Source organism: Guillardia theta (genome assembly GCF_000315625.1).
Source record: "Guillardia theta CCMP2712 unplaced genomic scaffold GUITHscaffold_44, whole genome shotgun sequence".
Lineage (NCBI taxonomy): Eukaryota > Cryptophyceae > Pyrenomonadales > Geminigeraceae > Guillardia > Guillardia theta.
Window position 1 is genome coordinate 296,677 of NW_005434630.1, and position 16,359 is coordinate 313,035.

Here is a 16,359-nt window from a genome sequence, read left to right on the forward strand (position 1 = left end):
TTCTACTCCAGTGCTCGCCACCTCATACCATCGTCTTCAGCCCGTGCCGTCTATCAGACACTCTAATGGTGTCACTTGCCTTCCTCAGAGCCTACAACATCCCTCCTCCCTTCGTATCCTCTCACCCTGACTCTCCTCCTCTCCCTCCTCTCTCCTCTCCTCGCCGACATTCCTTCCCTCTCACGCACTCCCGCCCTCCCCGGCATCCTGCCAGCTACCCATCCTCGCAATAACCGTCCATAACCGATAACGGTGGTAGTTAATCAAAATAACCGCCGGGCGGGCCCGGTTGCGCCTTCCGAAACAGCTGAGGACTGTTCTTCTATCATCTCCAGCGCTCTTTCAGCTCGCGGGCGGACCTCCTTTTCTCCCCCCCCAGCGCTCAGTCACTGGACGGTTGATGCAGACTTTTCCCCCTCATCTTGAGCGGCGGGCGCAATTGTCTCAGGTGCAGGCAGCTGAAGGCTCCTCCGGGCTCATGGCAGCTATACTGTGGAGCTCTATCCCCCCGAGTCAGCGAGTCAGCCTTCTTCCCCTTTCCCCCTGGAGCCCCTCCTTCGGAAGACTCAGAACCCACAGCGGCGCTTGCAATACTCTTTGATGGAGGCCACCAACGTTCACCCTTCTAACCAGTGTCCCATCCACCTCGCACGAGGTGTCGATCGCTTCCTGCATGGGCTACCCCCGGCTAGGCTGCCTCCCACCTGTGATCGTTGTGCTACAGCTCTGGATCCATCGGCGGGAAGCAGTGTCTCTCATTTGGCCAACTGTCGTCATCGCGCTGCTCTCTGGACCACTGCACATGAGCAGTGTACTGTGGTTCTTCGCGACATTTGTGTGGAGGCTGGTATCGTCACGAAGCTCCATCAACAGGGACTGCGACACACCCGGACCCTCGTCCCTCAGCATGGCCCCACCAACCGACACATGGGCGACCTTTGGCTCCCTGGCCTCTCCACCCACACCTGGAATGGGCTGGTTCTGGACTTCACGATGACACATCCCTACAACAGCAGCGGCAGCCCCGTCGGACTTTCTGCGCTCTCCGGCCCCGCCCAACAGAAGATTTCCGATCATCGCGCAAGTTATGGCACCCATCACCCGCCGAAGGCCTTTCTTCCCTTCACTGCAGGTACGGATGGTCTTCTTCATGCTGACGCTTTGCGGTTTCTCTGGTACCTGGCGGATCACCATGGAGCTACGCTGACAGCGGAGTGGGATGGATGCGCTCAGGAGGCGGTGTATGGGGACCCTGGCTTTCATCGTTTGCGTGCTCGCCTGTTTCGGCAGTATCGCTCTCGTATGGGTCTTGCTATCGGATGACTGCACGATGCGGCGGTAGGTAGAACCATGCTGGCGAGGGCAGAGAGAGACGCGGATCAGGTTTGAATGCGAAGAGCCTCCATGGCGAGCCTGATCCTTGACATGGCCCGCTCATCCCTTCAGCGCCTCCATCAGGAGGCGTGCCACATTGTAGCTGGCAAGGAATCCGTGATTGGTCTGGTAAACATGGTACAAACTCTGGTTTCCGAGATGCTAGATCATGCACAGAAGAGCTGTTGTGCTTGTCACCAGGAAGATCTAGAGGAGGCTCTTGCTAACATGGACATCATGCTGAAATCCCTTTGTACATTCGTCGCCGATGCTGGTGATCGTGATGTCGAATGTTTTGACTTGTCTTCCGATCCCGTGAATCGGGAAGCTCTGAAGCTCAAAGCACAGTTGGAAGGAAAGAAGGTCGAACTCTTTAGAGCTATCAAAAATTTGAAGCGCTCTCTGCTGGAAGATGCTGGCCTCGACAAACTTCTCAAGGGATTATGTGGAGATCTTGACAGCGTCATACAAAGTTCCTTGGGTGAAGCAGATGAAGGAGAAGTTCACAGTTTTCCTTGGTTGATTGAGTTCTCTGATCTTCAATTTGATACGAATCATCGTGGGAAGCCAAAGCACACTCTAGGATCGGGTGGCTTCGGTGTTGTGTTCCGTGCCACGTACAAGGGCAGGGATGTAGCAGTAAAAGAGCCGCACGACTCCGACTGCTTTCAGAGGGACGAGCGACTTCGCGCAGCCTTCATGAGGGAGGCGAACAACCTGCACAAGATGTACCATAGAAATGTGGTAGAGTTTGTCGGGGCCGTCACGGTCGACCACCACGGAGATGCTTCTTACATGATGGTCACTGAACTGCTGCCGGAGTCCTTGGAAGGCTTTCTGGTTGGCATGCAGACGTTGGGAGCAGAGGAGCGACGAGAGCGAGCACTGTGCATTGCGATGGAACTTGCCGAAGGCCTCGCATTTCTGCACTCAGTGAGGATAGTTCATAGGGATATCAAACCGCAGAATATCATGATGGACCGACGGGGTTCGCCGAAGTATATTGACTTTGGGCTGTCCAAGGAAAAGGACTCTATCCTCCCGTCGAGGAGCAGCACCAGGTTAGCAGGCACCATCGACTGGATGTCGCCGGAGAAGAAGAGGGGAGGAGCGTCGACGTCAGCATCAGATGTTTACTCGTTGGGGCTCGTGTTCATGAACATAGTAACCGGCGAGAAGCCTCCTACTCGCCAGGACTTGCGTGAGCAATATCTCCAACAGAAGGAGGGGGACGATATCATGCGCAGACTTGTGCTCTGTTGTATCTCAGAGGATCAGTCCCTCAGACCTTCAGCAGCCATGTTGGTCGTCAGTTTGAATGCAAACCAAGATTTGTGCTCTCTGCGGAAGGGCAGAGTGAATTTTAGTGACTCTGCTGCTGTGCCCGTAGGCAGTGAGGTGGATAGTCGAGAGCTGGTGAGAGACATCAAGTTCGAGCTGCTCGAGGCAGAGAGGAGGAAGGACTGGGAGAGGCTAGCACAATTCCTGCATCGGAACAAGAGCGAATCAGTGCATGAAGAAATTATAAGGATCTTGTTGTCGATGACTGATGGCAAGGATTTGGCTGTGGGCGATTGGTTGAAGAAACCTGCGGCGGAAAAGAAAACACTGCAGGCACAGTACAAGGAGATGAGTAGATCGGGAGCGATCGCGCAAGTGATAGAAAGCATGCGACTTTGGGGATCGAACGGTGGGATTCAGTCCATGGGAAGTCAGATCCTGAGACTGAGCGCAAGGGCACAAGAGAACGTCAAGTCGATCGCAGGGTTGGGAGGCATCGGTGCGGTGATCCATGGCATGAGGAGTCTCCTTGGTGTTGCTGAAGTGCAGGAGCAAGGGTGCCTTGCTTTGAGGAACTTCTCCCTTCAAACGGAGTACAAGACCAAGATACTTGAGCAGGGAGGCATAGAGGTCATCATCGCCGGAATGAGCAGGCACGGTGGGGATGAAAGGGTTCAAGAGCAGGGTAATGGACTGCTAGGGATCCTGGCCATGGAAGAGCAGGGCACCGCACGTATCGGAGAGGCAGGAGGGATCCAAACGTTGCTCGCTGGGATGAGAAGGCATCCAAGTCACGCTGGAGTACAAGAGACGGGCTGTGGAGCACTTCGATGGTTGGCCCTGAACCCTGGAAACAAGTCGAGGATCGCGGAAGCTGGAGGAGACGAAGCTGTGAGAGCCTGCATGAAGGCACACGCATCACATCAAGGGGTGCAGCGGCAAGGACGCTGGGCTATGGAGAATCTTGAGATGAGCGGAAGTAACGATGGAGAGGAGGAGGAAGAAGAAATAATGAGTAAACGGATGAGATTGTAAGGCTGTAGAGACACAACAGCATGAGATTTTTCGGGAAGAAGTAGTCGTTTCAGAATTTGCCAACTTTTTTGCTGAACGCTTGAAGACGTCGCGGATCCTTGTTTGACTATCTTAGTCCAAGGTCATATCGTCCACAGGAATGGCTGAACCTGCGGGAGGTGTAGAAGAAGACGAGGAATCTATTCCGCGTAGCACAGTACACAGAAGGATCTTGTAGACTAGATGCTGCTCGGTGCTCGACTCCGATGTGCCCCGCAGCAGTCAGATGGTGTCAAGCAGCGCAAGTAAAATGCTGATTCGCTGCTTGAAGCTAATCATTCAGTTTCATTTAACAGCTAAATAAGGAATTTACAGGTAAATCTGCTCCTTTCACGGTCGAACAAGACCGTCCTGGCTCTAGCCAAACATGCGCCAGTCGCAAGCAGTTATAGTCGCTTTGCAGGTGAAGAAAACCCGTTGCCTTTCTGTAAACTTGCCCCCTGGAGAGAAGCAAAGGCAAAAAAAGGTCAGGGTCAAGAGTCAACTGGATTGTTGAATCACAGCTTGTCGAATAGAAATTACCTGTGCTTGAGCTGCAGGAGATGTTGCCGCTGCGGAAAAACTTTGAGTGTGTTGTCGAAACTCAATGATTCAAACTACCTGAAGTCCTGTAAAGAGTCACACGATGAAGACTTCCTGTCGATGCTCTTTTGAAAACAAGCTCAACCTGAGCCACACCGTAAGGATCAAGAAAACCTCCGCTCCCCTGCACACATACCGGCGACCCTTCAGTGCCCAACAGCAGGTTCCCAATGGCCTCTGGCTTCTCACAGTAAACATTTGTGCCGTTCACCTCGAACAGAACATCTCCTATCTGATTGTTATCAAGTCAGTGATACTTCGCAAGTACACAATTCCATGTTCAATCAGTCTCTACCTGAATCTGTCCTGATCGTGCTGCAGATCCGTCGGGAACAAGGTTCTTCACGTAGAGCGCTCCGTTGGTGTCCTCGACGAAAGTGATCCCAACTCCGCAAAGCTTGTCAGCGCCTGAGAAGGAAAGATATCATTCATAGCTTCGCTCAGAGTGCAGCTGCTTCCTACCTAAGTTGCCAAGGCCATCTGGCGGATATCCCTTCTTCCCTGTTCGGCAGTCGCAGCAGTCGAACCAAGGGAAGCTCATTGTTAGCTGAGCTAGAGATCAAAGGTGGGCACTTCAAACTTTCACTATTTTCGGATGCAATTATGTGGACCAGTTCACCTGCACATGTTGCGCTTACAAGCAAAAACTGATCGGAGTGTCCCATGTTTACATCGAGAGGATCATGTATCATAGGATGTGTATGTAGGGATACACAACTCCATAGGGTCGTCACACATCCGATGCTGCTCACTCTCTTAAAACTATCACCGACAGAACGAGGATATCACTCTCCAACTGTGTGATGTTCTTTTAAGCATATTGAGATGAGGAGACATGTTTTGACTTTTCACGAAAGTCTACGATATTGTGTGGACGAGACGGCAATGCGCCCAGTAAAGTCAAATCAAACATCCAAGGAAATGCAATATCAGCAGGCAAACACTGCAGGCTGTTAGATTTCAACTCATGGAGTGAACATTGCCCGTAACGAAGGCTCGCCATCGATCGATTTGCATTGGCAACCCAGCGGGTGCCTAGCTAGAAGGTTATCATCTCACTTCAGGCCGTAGCTTCTGCAGCATCTCTCCTAAACTTTCTATCTCTCTATCTTTCTCCCCGATTTCATACTCCTGCAACTGCCTGGATTCGCATTTGTTTCCCTCCTCTGCCGTAACCTTTTCTGCCATAACAAGAAATTACGTTGTGGACAAAGGACCCCACCCTGTTTGGAGGCAAAATTTCGTAAAACAGCACCCCACCTTTAGAATTGGATTCAATCTCTCAAATTTTATACCCCTGACGGAGAAATTTTCGACCAAGTTTAGACACCCCCATGACCCCCCTAAATCCCCACTTTTGTAAGGGTAATTTTGCTCTGTCAAGCATACAAAACATTTCTTGTAGGGTATTCTAAACTACTATTTCCCTTTTGAAAATTTTCGGAACTCGGACACTTTGGGGGAGGTGGGGAGGGGGGCTTGGGATGTTCAACAAGCTGCCAATGCTCTACCAGTGTGACTGACATGCAGTCTGAACGAGCCGACACTGAACACTGACAGTAGAGTGAGGAGAACTCAACGTTGTGCTCCAAGAAGGACGCTTCAAGTCACTGATCAGCTTGTTGAAGTCATTCTGGGTGGTGGTAAGCGTCAAGGAAGAGGAGGGGGTCTCCTGGCTACGGTGTAGCTACCGAAGTTTGCACTTCCGGAAGGATTTCAAGTGCCTGCATATCGAGCACAGCTCTCAGTCACGAGTCCTTGCATTGCGATCGCCGCCGCCCGTGCTCGCATATGCTCCTTCCCCCGCAGTCCTTGCATCCCGATCGCTGCCGCCCGTGCTCGCATATGCTCCCTCCCCCGCAGTCCTTGCATTGCAATCGCTGCCGCCCGTGCTCGCATATGCTCCCTCCCCCGCAGTCCTTGCATTGCGATCGCCGCCGCCCGTGCTCGCATATGCCCCCTCCCCCGCAGTCCTTGCATCCCGATCGCTGCCTCCCGTGCTCGCATATGCTCCTTCCCCCGCAGTCCTTGCATTGCGAGCGCCGCCGCCCGTGCTCGCATATGCCCCCTCCCCCGCAGTCCTTGCATTGCGATCGGAGCCGCCCGTGCTCGCATATGCCCCCTCCCCCGCAGTCCTTGCATTGCGATCGGAGCCGCCCGTGCTCGCATATGCCCCCTCCCCCGCAGTCCTTGCATTGCGATCGGAGCCGCCCGTGCTCGCACAGATTCCTCGTCTTTCGTCCCTCCATCGTTCTCTCATCCTTTTCTCTCTCCTCCCCTCGCTCTTCTCCCTCCTCATCTGAGCTCGCCCTCCTCCTCCTTTTGTGCGACCTTTCCCTTCCGCACCCGGCAGTCGACATGCCCAAGGTTTCTTGAGAGACCGAACTCATCCCCCTCATACCAGAGGTACCCACCCGGTCAGGACACTGCGCGGCCGGTCAGCTCCCACCCGGTGATCGTGCCCTGGATGTACAGGTTGGAAGAAGGGGGATGAGAACATGGCAATGAGCGCTCAGTTTGTCGCAGAGCCCCAGTGAGGAGAGGGAGAGAGGGAGGAGAGGGAGAGAGGAGAGAGAGGAGAGGGAGAGAGGAGAGGAAGGAGAGGGAGAGAGGAGAGGGAGAGAGGAGAGAGAGAAGAGGAGAGGAGAGGGAGGAGAGGGAGAGAGAGCTGGCAGGAATATGTCGAGAATTCCCTTTGAAATCGCGGCGGAGCAGGGTATCCAGACCTCGGTAACTGCAATGGAACTCGAAGAGTTTGACTGACCTGCTTTCCCAAGTATTCCAAAGATGGCTGCGTGGCCTTCAAAAGAACTTCGAAAGCCAGCGAGGGGACACTGGAGATTGAAGGTGCCAGCATGCACTGCCCATGGTGGGCTGGCAGCTAACGAGGCGCAGCGGGAGAAGCTTTGCTTCGTGTCATGGAGCAGCTTCAATTGTGAGTGTCGGACCTTCCGACGGATTGCAAGGGCTGAAAGAGTTTCTCGTGTAGCTCCTCCTCTCTTCGCCAGAAAGAATCATCAGAAATAGATCTCAATGAAGAGGTAGGTCTTAGACCTCCGGGCTCCTGAAGCCTCCTCTTGCATCCCCTCTGCCTTTGACTGGTGAACGTCATGCAGGCTGACTCGTTCGAACGGGATGACTTCCGAACTGGTTGAAAGTGGTGGGGGGGTTGAGGTAGAAACGCTGATGGCGATCAGGTCCAAGTAAGAGCGGCACAGTGGGAGAGGAGACAACGTTTATCGGGGTGAACAAGGTTCGAGAGCTCCCGTGAAAGATCGGGGTTGATTTGATCCCCAGGCCATCGAGAATCGGGAGACCATTAATCTCATGCTCATGAAATGTTGTTTGAAAGCCCTTCGAAGCCAAATGGTGACACTGTCATCTTCACCAGGGGTTGAGAGACCGCGGACGGTCCTCATTGTTGAAAAGAGCGATGGTGATGAGAAACTCATTCTCAGAGCATGTTAAATGTCTGTGATATTGTGGAGCAGCTTGGAGAACTGTAGACGGGGAGAACGTGAAGCGGCTTGATCATGTAGTCTGCACAAGGAAGTGATTTGTACTCACTGAAATTTGGTAACCTCAGAAATGTGTACTTGCTTTGGAAAGGATTTGCAGACACTGCTCTGAGCAGCTCCGGTTGTCTATCTTTGTGGAGGTGCCGAAGCCCACTCTTCTCCGTGTCCTCTAAGATCTTCACTCAGGGTCGCATAAAGCGAGAACTGCCTCACTTGTCCTACTTGATGGCCTGCGACGAAGACTTTGATGAAGAAGATGTAAGTCAGCTGTGTTCCTTTGTTTCGGGGTGAATACCTCCTTTGGCATTACTTGCAAAGAGCACATCTGACCAATCTGCAGGTGGACAATGATGATGGAATGGCCAAATTGAACGTTGAGAAGAAGCAAGAAGAGCAGCGAAAGAAGATGCAGAAGAGGCTATCTCGAGTTGACTTTTGCATTGCTGTCGGTACTCGATCGGAGAACTCAAGTGCAATGAACTCATGACCCTTGCTCCAAGGAAACGATGGGTCTGTGATCGCTACTTCCGCACTGTTTGACGGCCCGGTAATCAACAAAAGCTCTCCAGACCCTGTGCATGGGTCGCTCATGTTATGTTGACCTCTCTCGCCTCGTCAGGTTCCTCCGGTCCTCCCGCTGTGGCTCGATGCTCAGGTAGGAAGCAAAATTGTGAAGGTGAAGCTAGGTTGACTGGACGATCTGCAAACGCAGGGGATGATCACGAGAACTCCTCATTCAGAGGCCATCGAAGTCTTGGATAAGATCTTGACTGTATTGGAGTATAAGAGTATCGTCGTACATTGATTCCAAAGGCAGGGTGACAACCTTCATCTCGGCCTGAGAGTCAGGCTCAAGTGTACGATGTACATAGCAGCTCGAAAACAAGTGAGGACTTGGGCCTCGCAGGATGGAACTGATTGTTGAACAGGAGTTCATCTACTATGCACTCAACGACATGGTCTTGGACAGGTCATCCTGTCCTTGTTCTGGCGGATGCCTGACCGTGACAACGTCAGGGGCCCCTCTCCGTTCTTGACTAGCGTAGAATGCTATTGCAACGGCAAGCTCATTACTCTCGTCCAGGTGAGCCCGCTTCATGTTGACGTCCTCCCTGAAGTGAGCCGAAAAGGGGGATGGTCTCATCATAGCGACTCCAACTGGCTCCACTGCCTACAATCAGGTACTGTGGTTGACTATGACTTCACCGTCATCTTACCAGCTGCTGCGACTGCAGGCCGCTGGTGGCGCCATGGTGCATCCTGGAGTTCCCTGCATCCTCTTCACGGTCATTTGACCCCCCTCCTTCAAACGCTCAAGCACGTTCGCAGCCTTTGAATCCTCATTCGTTGTCGTTCCGTCCGATCATCTTGCCCAGCAACAGCGTCCTCAAGCTGCAGGTCCAGTGCCCTGCAGACTCAAGTGAGCGATGCCTCTGACTCTGCTGCAGCTCACGGCTGTCGCTCGCGCTCCTGCTTGGGTATCATTCGATGGCCGACAGCGGCAACCATTGAACCAGGCAACTCACTTCTTGTGTGCAACGATGCTGTTTTATAACAAGGCAATGGTTCTTTCAGGGTGACCGGTTGATCGTTGAAGCTGCGCACTGGCCGGTACCGATCCTCTGTCATGGAGGATCCACCGAAGTAGGGGATGAAATTTGCTGTACATGGTAGTGACTATGTTCCTCATAGTCCTGGATTGAGGGATGCAACGCTTTCTTGAGCAGAATGGTACATGCTGACTGCAAACAAGCGACGTTGCTGAGAGCCTTGTGTGCAGGTCACGGACTACGTTGCTCGCTTTAGGTTGAGGCCGTTGCTCTGATCATCTTAGAGATAACTAGTTAGCTAGTAAATGGCTCGGAGCCTTCGAACTTCGCCGCGTGACTCTCCGAGCGGCTCAGCGGGTCACCGGGCCGGGTCAGTCGCGTCGCCTGGTCACTGAAACTCCATGTGCCAGTGATCCGGCGATAGCAGTCCGATGTCACTCGGAGCGCCCGGCGGCCCCGGGCCCAAGCTCGTGGCTGTCACAGTGTGGGCCAAGGTCTGATCCGCCGCCGGGTTCACGGATACTCACGGATACTCACGGATAGATTACTGTCGTACTTCACGTGCCATGGCGAAAGAACAAGGAAGGATGATGAGCCCTAAGAAGACGATAGAGAAGAACAGGGGGAACAAGAGATTCGGAAAGCTCGTCTCAGAAGCAGACAAAGTGCAGAAGGGACACTACATACCATGGGCAAGGTCTCAGAAGCCTGGATCTGTGAAGGAGATCGTGTTCAATCCTCAGAGTCGCAAGTAGGAAGCTTTCTCGTCTGGTGGGAGCTTCCCTGACTGTTCCTCTTTGTCCTGCAGGACTTTTGTTACTGGATTTCGCAAGAGAAAGGAGCAAAGGCGAGAGACAGCGAAAAAATCGATAGTTGACAAAGAAAAGGCCGCGAAAAGGTATATCAAATCTTTTTCTTGCTTGCATGTGATTGTAATTTAGGAAGGAGAAGAGAGAGAAAATGCGCGATATGCTCGATGCATATGAAAGACGCTCAAATGAAATGAAAAACATGATGAACGGGGGTACTGTTTCAGTCTGACATTTGTCGTATGTGTTTTGTGATTTTGCCTTTGTTTTTCCTCAGGGGATAATGATAGTGACGATATCGACGATAGTGAATCTGAGTCTGATAGAGAGGAGGAGGTAAGGGCAGAAAACAATCACTATGAGTTTGGTTTTGGTGGAAAGGCAAACGCAATCACGGTGGAGGTAATTTGCTAGTATTTGAAACATGATGGGGTAAACTTTGGTGGTAAGGTGAAGGAGATGGATTTGGAGCAGCTGCATAGCGAGTCTGTGGCAACTTCGAGTCTTCCTGCATTGCCCATGCAAGACAACAAACCAATCTCAAAGAAGAAGAAGCAGGAAGGAAAAGGGCGGAAGAGGTGAGTGTCTTTTATTTCTTGTAACATTTCTCGACGATGGATTTGATCATTTCGGTGCAGGCATCTCAAAAAGGAGAAGCTGCCGAAAACAAAGCGAGACAAGAGAAAGGGGAAGAAACATTAATGGCTTTTGTAGGCCAAATTCACACAGTTTACAGCACGTTTCTGAAATTGTTTTATAACCAAATTTCCCTTTGAATAAAGTTCAACATGATTGGGGACAATTCGTCTCATGCTGACTTATTGCAGACTTTTTCTGACTGCTCAACAAGTTATCTTTTTGTTGACAATCAAATCGAGATTTTGAAAGACTTTCCTCCAGTCACCGAAGCATTTGGTGTGTTTTGTGGTGCTGAAAGAATTGAGCACAATGGCATTTGTATTGACAACTACGAGACCAAATGCTTATTTTCAAATGACTTTTACCTGAGAAACTTAATCATACCCATCTTGTCAAACCAAGATATGTTGACCAGCAAGCAAGACATGAGACGGCTCAGCTGCCTGTGATCGCAAACCTTGGGATGCAATCCTTGTCTTCTTGGATGCAGCCGTATGCCTCGTCAAGATGTAATGTGCTTTCATACGATCACCATTCGGAGACCGTCTCATTCTCCTTCTCTTCGGAGTCTTCATTATGACATGATCCTTGTGTGAGGTTTTCACCTGATTGTTTTCTTGGTGTTGACATGTTGCTACCAGACTCTATTGGCCAGGCTTCTTGTGGTACCCCAACCCCTCCCCCTCACCACTGCATGCCATTTCCCAAACCGGTAGTGTTGGCCTGAACCTTCTTTCACCCCTCCCTTGAACCTATAATCAGCATTAAAGTATGGGGTGGGTGAAGGTGAGCGGGTGAAACCAGGGGTCCAATGGAGGGGTAAGGGTGATAGGGGAAGGGTTTGTCGATCGCGAAGAGACACCCATCATGCAGAGGGAGCGGGCTGGGATGGGAGGGGTGGTGGCGGCGATGGCCTGCGGATTGATAGTGGGGGTCTTGATTGTAACCATGCGGCCAATGGATAGAGCAGAACTCCTGAATGGCATCGACAGTGAGGCTGCGCAGGTGCGTTCATGGTTGCCAGGTTTGAAAGAGGCGTGAAATTTTATGCATGGCAGCAACTTCCAAGCCTGGGATCGATGAATGATGCTGGCACAAGCTCTTCTCCCGGTCAGTTCAGCTCAGTGTCACTTGAAGGCGCTGGTGAGCTTCTTGTTACTTCGTTCGCAACGCGCTCACTCGTCCTGTCCAATCCAGTGAACAAGATGTTGAAGAAAGTGAAGAGCATTCGACATGACTTCTACAACATCGAAGCGGACTTCAAGACGCATGCTCATAGAAAAGTGAACATTGCTCTCATGCCGCGAGGAGACAGGGGACCGACTGGCCCTCCTGGCAAGATGGGAAATAAAGGGCCCACAGGCCCTGTAGGACTCCCTGGATATCCAGGGCCGAGAGGATACCCTGGCAAGGATGGGATCCAAGGCCCGAGAGGAAGGCGAGTAACAAAGAGTTTCGCTGCTATCTTGCTCATCAACAAAGCAGGACAGGGGCAAAGGGCAATCGAGGTGACGTGGGACAGGCTGGACCCCCCGGACTTGAGGGTCCCCCGGGTCCTGAAGGCGAAAGAGGACAGGTTCATTCAAACATGCTGCATGCTCCGATCGATTTGCCTCTGATCTCTCGATTCCCCGCAGCCTGGACGTCCTGGGTCACGAGGACCGCCAGGGAGACCAGGAGCTCCTGGAAGGAACGGAATCAACGGTCAGCCTGGACCACCAGGATTCGACGGACTCCCGGGACCTCCTGGTCCTCAAGGAGAGATGGTGAGAAGCTCCTGCAGTCTTGGCCTTGTTGCCTTGTCACTGTCCTTGATAGGGACCGCCGGGGCCGCAAGGTGCTCGAGGACCACGTGGACCGACAGGAGTCGGGGTAAGTCGAGAGGGGCAAAGTTTCCCTAGGATAAGCCTCGTGTGTAATCACAGGGCGATCGCGGTCCAACCGGAATGAAAGGAGGCACCGGACCTCCGGGCAGCCCAGGACCCCCGGGGTTCAATGCATGATGAGAGGACGAGCGCAGAACTTTGCGGAATAAGCAGAATACACGATAGAGAAGAAATTTGCTCTTCTCAAGAATTCAAAGTTCATTCCTCTTCCTTGTCACTCTCGTCCCCGTATGAGAACAACAGATCTAGCCCCGCGGGTTCTTTCTCAGCCTTGTCGTCTGGATTTAGCGATGAAGCTCCGACGTGACCGGATCCTCCGTCTTGGCCCTCGGAAGTTTGAGCAAGAACTGCACCCTCAGGAAGCTGGAAACAAAGAAAACAATCAGTTCTGACAGATCAAATAACCGACCATAATAACCTGCCAGCTTGTTTGCTGGGTGACTGAGTTGTGATAGTAAGGGATTCCGTCCGGAGTGATGTATGTAATCCATTCGCCTTCACCTCCAACGCTGCTGTTTCCCTGAGCAAACTGCTGATTCGTGTCTGGATACTCGTCGATACAAGTGTTCTTGGATGCACCGACGCTACTCAGAGCACCGTAAGGACGCTTGATAGGGAGATTGTAGTTGCTCGGGTAGTTGTAGGGCGCGTCGGAAAGGCAGACGCCCTTGTCCTGCCAACACTCTAAGTACTTGAAGTTTGAGCTCGCTGACTGGACCATGAGATGCTCCGCAGCCTGTCTCTGGACACGGTCCATCTCCGCTCGTCTTGCTCCTGGGTTCGGATCCTCTGTGGCCCATCGTAAGTTGCATGCTGGATCTCCAGGGAATATGGATTGAAACGCCATGGCTTCCTTCGCGAACTCCGCCGCTGCTCTCAGCCTGAAGTCCTTCATCACGAGGAGGAGCATACGGGTCCCTTCACCTGTACTTGACAAAAGCGCAATTCCGCCCTGCCAGGACTCTCACGCTCTCGATCTGACCAAACTCTGAGAATTGGGCGTGGACGATTTTCTCCGCATCCTCTCTGTTCGTGTTGACACGTCCAACGTAGAGCGTTCTATTCTCCCCTGTGCAAAGTCAGGAGCCAAGGATAGGGCGTCGTAAAGTACTTGAAAACGACCCAACGCCCCCCATGTCCTCCCTTGAACTTGCGAACCTGTCCCTCCCAAACACGTCCATAGCGGCTCCCAACATGTCCTCATCCTCCTTGTTGGGGATCCTGTGCCAGTAATCACAATTCGGACCTTTGTCGCACCTGACAGTCAGGAGTAGGACGTTAGAGGAGGATACGCATTGCAGGGATCACATGTCAACCTCCCCTGGGCGAAGAACACGCATATCGGATCTCCCTTCCCTGCACGGGTATATCCACTGTCCTTCGCAGGATGACACCGGGTCTCTGCTATCTTGGCTTGCTTCTCATCTTTTCTAGTTGAGCATCCTTTCCACAGATTGTGGACGGCCTTGTCCCGGTTGTCGTCGGCTGGTCGAGCCCTTTGGACCCTTGCAGGATTCTTCATCATCCTCTTCTTTCCTCCCTTCCCAATCTCTGCCTCTCCTTCCTCCCCACTGACTCCCGTCACTCCTTCCTCCCTTCCCACTCTCTGTCTCTGCTTCCGCTCCTCGTCCTCGCTCGTTCCGCCCTTCACCGTCTCGTCCCTCCCTCCCCCGGCTCCTATTTATCGCCCCTTGACCACCATTGCGACGGTATAGTTGAGTAAAATAGTCCACCACATTCCATGGCGGCCGGCTCAAGGCAACAGCGGTATAGCATGGCTTTCTACCTTTCCTGGACCTCCTTCCTGCTGTTACCTCTCCTGCTCTCTTTCAGCCTCGTCCTCGTCTCCCTTCTCCTTCTTCCTCCCTCTCGCAAGTTGCTCTTGCCTTCCTCGTCCTGACGACAAGGCCCAGGGCCCCGACTTCGTGGTTAGCCCCACTTTGCGCCATGGCAGGTCGTTTGCATGTTCTGTAGTGCCACATGTCCGCTTGCTCGTGTCACGTATCATGATCAGCTGGTTGCTTCGAATGTTCTTCTTGCTCATCGCGACCTTTGCAGCCCTCCTGCATCTCGAAACTGTATCCTGCTTCCTCGCGCCATCGCTGCCGGCTCGGCTTCAGAGGCATCTCTCCTTCACGCTCTCCCTCGCTACCTGACACCTCTTCTCAGCTGTGCTCCTGCACGCCTTCAGGCTCACATGGGATTGTCCCGAAGGAGGGAGACGTGCTTGACCGTTAGGATGCAGCTCGATGACGATGACTTCGAGCAAGACGAGGTGGGGAGGAGGCAGACTCTCCTGCTTCAGGGAGGAGGCTGACATGCTCTCGTTCGTGCTTCTCTCAGGGATCTGCTCCGATGAACAGAGAGCAGAGGCGGCAGATGGTGATCCCTCCCTCCCTCTCCTGCCAGCGTCTTAACGTTACCATGCAAGAAAAAGTTGGGCAAGAAGGGGAAACCCACGAAGATGGCGAGGGAGGAGATGATGGATGCGGTGGGCCCTGACTAGCGAGAGATTGTGATGACTCCGTTGCTGCCAGGCATCTGCACAGATCGCTTCCTCCCCGGCATCCACGGACACTGAAGAAGCTCCTTCCCGAGGGTGAGGACAAGGAGGATGTTTCGACGCTGCTCACCGTCATACGCCAGGGCTCTGGCGTTGGAGGAGATGAGACAAGCTGCCTTGAGAAGCAAGTAGTGCATCCTTCAGACTTGAACGAGGAGCTGCTTGTTGCTGTTCACTGTGCGATGCAGGGAGGAAAGAGTCCGCAAGGCTGGGCAGCAGCGACAAGCGTCGCTTCCTGGAACTGAAGAAGTAGGAGGGGGAGGTGTTAGAGTACCTCCTCGATCTAACACTTTCCCTCAGCTGAGGAGAGTAGATCCAAAGGTTCTGTTTGCAGGTGAGTTGTTCAAGGGAGCTCTGAGGGAACTCACTGGATGGCAGCCGAACGAACCTTGCTCAACGGAGTCCTGGTCTCCGGAGGCATATGGGTGAGTTTCCTCTGTGTGGAGATGACAGGACGCTAACTTGTTCGTATGACAGGTGTTCTGCGGCCTATGCGTCGCTGTCGACGCCTATCTCATTGCTACCAAGCAGCAGGTCGGCGGTTGCAATCTTTCATGTTCTGGGACTGACCAAGTGCCTTGTCAGGTCCCGCAAGCGCTGGATTCAGCCTTATCAAAGTACATCGAGCCTTACCTCACTCCTGGCCTCGTCCTCGTCCTCGCCTTCTCTGCCCTCCTCGGTCTCATGCAGGTGAGGGCGTTGAGAGATAGGAACCTGCGGGCTCTGACAGAGGCGAAGGTGTACAAGTTCGAGGGAGTCAAGGCAGATACCAAGCTGAAGCAGGAAAAGAGCTCAAGGTCTGACAACTCTGAGCTGATGATGACATGTGTCAACAGGCCTCTCAAGTGAAGCGCAAAGTTCAGACGGGTGCAACCAAGTTCCTGAAGTGAGGAGAACCTGTGAGGGAGACGACCGAGTTGTGAACTTTCTACATTACAAACTAGATTATATGGCCGGTGTTTCAGACCCTTCTCCCTCTCCCTCCCTTTGTCTGTCCACTAGCGTTGGAGGCGGCGGAGCGCGTCTGATATCGACGTTGTAATGTTCCGCCAGCCTTCGTCCCCTGCACCAACACAATCTCAA

General features: G+C 52.8%; 10 protein-coding genes across 10 annotated transcripts; 7 read left to right on the top strand and 3 right to left on the bottom strand.

Moving 5' to 3' along the window:
* Window positions 1-323: 323 nt before the first annotated feature.
* Window positions 324-1,323, top strand: GUITHDRAFT_153171 (hypothetical protein; the record flags this gene model as incomplete). Its single annotated transcript, XM_005830709.1, has 1 exon — window positions 324-1,323. Exon 1 carries the CDS (start codon window positions 601-603, stop codon window positions 1,321-1,323), a length of 723 nt encoding a protein of 240 aa, XP_005830766.1. The 5' UTR covers window positions 324-600.
* A 630-nt stretch (window positions 1,324-1,953) lies between these two features.
* On the top strand, window positions 1,954-2,556 carry GUITHDRAFT_62407 (hypothetical protein; the record flags this gene model as incomplete). The annotated part of the gene is made up of 1 exon (XM_005830710.1): window positions 1,954-2,556. A coding segment is annotated over one exon (603 nt), but the record flags the coding sequence as incomplete, so codon positions are not given.
* Window positions 2,557-3,117: 561 nt separating this feature from the next.
* Window positions 3,118-3,618, top strand: GUITHDRAFT_58448 (hypothetical protein; the record flags this gene model as incomplete). The annotated part of the gene is made up of 1 exon (XM_005830711.1): window positions 3,118-3,618. A coding segment is annotated over one exon (501 nt), but the record flags the coding sequence as incomplete, so codon positions are not given.
* Window positions 3,619-3,801: 183 nt separating this feature from the next.
* Window positions 3,802-4,976, bottom strand: GUITHDRAFT_140231 (hypothetical protein; the record flags this gene model as incomplete). The annotated part of the gene is made up of 6 exons (XM_005830712.1): window positions 3,802-3,839; window positions 4,330-4,396; window positions 4,448-4,543; window positions 4,607-4,719; window positions 4,774-4,812; window positions 4,931-4,976. 6 exons carry the CDS (start codon window positions 4,974-4,976, stop codon window positions 3,802-3,804), a joined length of 399 nt encoding a protein of 132 aa, XP_005830769.1.
* Window positions 4,977-6,059: 1,083 nt separating this feature from the next.
* GUITHDRAFT_72724 (hypothetical protein) lies at window positions 6,060-6,560 on the bottom strand (the record flags this gene model as incomplete). Its single annotated transcript, XM_005830713.1, has 1 exon — window positions 6,060-6,560. One exon carries the CDS (start codon window positions 6,558-6,560, stop codon window positions 6,060-6,062), a length of 501 nt encoding a protein of 166 aa, XP_005830770.1.
* A 2,284-nt stretch (window positions 6,561-8,844) lies between these two features.
* Window positions 8,845-9,343, top strand: GUITHDRAFT_52824 (hypothetical protein; the record flags this gene model as incomplete). The annotated part of the gene is made up of 5 exons (XM_005830714.1): window positions 8,845-8,913; window positions 8,960-9,010; window positions 9,065-9,115; window positions 9,159-9,227; window positions 9,278-9,343. Coding segments are annotated over 5 exons (306 nt in total), but the record flags the coding sequence as incomplete, so codon positions are not given.
* A 602-nt stretch (window positions 9,344-9,945) lies between these two features.
* On the top strand, window positions 9,946-10,890 carry GUITHDRAFT_110245 (hypothetical protein; the record flags this gene model as incomplete). Its single annotated transcript, XM_005830715.1, has 6 exons — window positions 9,946-10,130; window positions 10,188-10,277; window positions 10,321-10,403; window positions 10,466-10,590; window positions 10,639-10,766; window positions 10,827-10,890. 6 exons carry the CDS (start codon window positions 9,946-9,948, stop codon window positions 10,888-10,890), a joined length of 675 nt encoding a protein of 224 aa, XP_005830772.1.
* A 1,016-nt stretch (window positions 10,891-11,906) lies between these two features.
* On the top strand, window positions 11,907-12,777 carry GUITHDRAFT_110246 (hypothetical protein; the record flags this gene model as incomplete). Its single annotated transcript, XM_005830716.1, has 4 exons — window positions 11,907-12,403; window positions 12,465-12,593; window positions 12,646-12,699; window positions 12,753-12,777. The coding sequence occupies 4 exons, from the start codon at window positions 11,907-11,909 to the stop codon at window positions 12,775-12,777; spliced, it is 705 nt and encodes a 234-aa protein (XP_005830773.1).
* A 318-nt stretch (window positions 12,778-13,095) lies between these two features.
* GUITHDRAFT_72753 (hypothetical protein) lies at window positions 13,096-14,235 on the bottom strand (the record flags this gene model as incomplete). The annotated part of the gene is made up of 4 exons (XM_005830717.1): window positions 13,096-13,594; window positions 13,638-13,782; window positions 13,825-13,970; window positions 14,030-14,235. The coding sequence occupies 4 exons, from the start codon at window positions 14,233-14,235 to the stop codon at window positions 13,096-13,098; spliced, it is 996 nt and encodes a 331-aa protein (XP_005830774.1).
* A 717-nt stretch (window positions 14,236-14,952) lies between these two features.
* GUITHDRAFT_110248 (hypothetical protein) lies at window positions 14,953-16,125 on the top strand (the record flags this gene model as incomplete). The annotated part of the gene is made up of 12 exons (XM_005830718.1): window positions 14,953-14,988; window positions 15,057-15,095; window positions 15,145-15,204; window positions 15,251-15,312; window positions 15,360-15,404; window positions 15,465-15,525; window positions 15,577-15,610; window positions 15,655-15,701; window positions 15,754-15,810; window positions 15,862-15,966; window positions 16,015-16,073; window positions 16,113-16,125. The coding sequence occupies 12 exons, from the start codon at window positions 14,953-14,955 to the stop codon at window positions 16,123-16,125; spliced, it is 618 nt and encodes a 205-aa protein (XP_005830775.1).
* Between the last annotated feature and the right edge of the window lie 234 nt (window positions 16,126-16,359).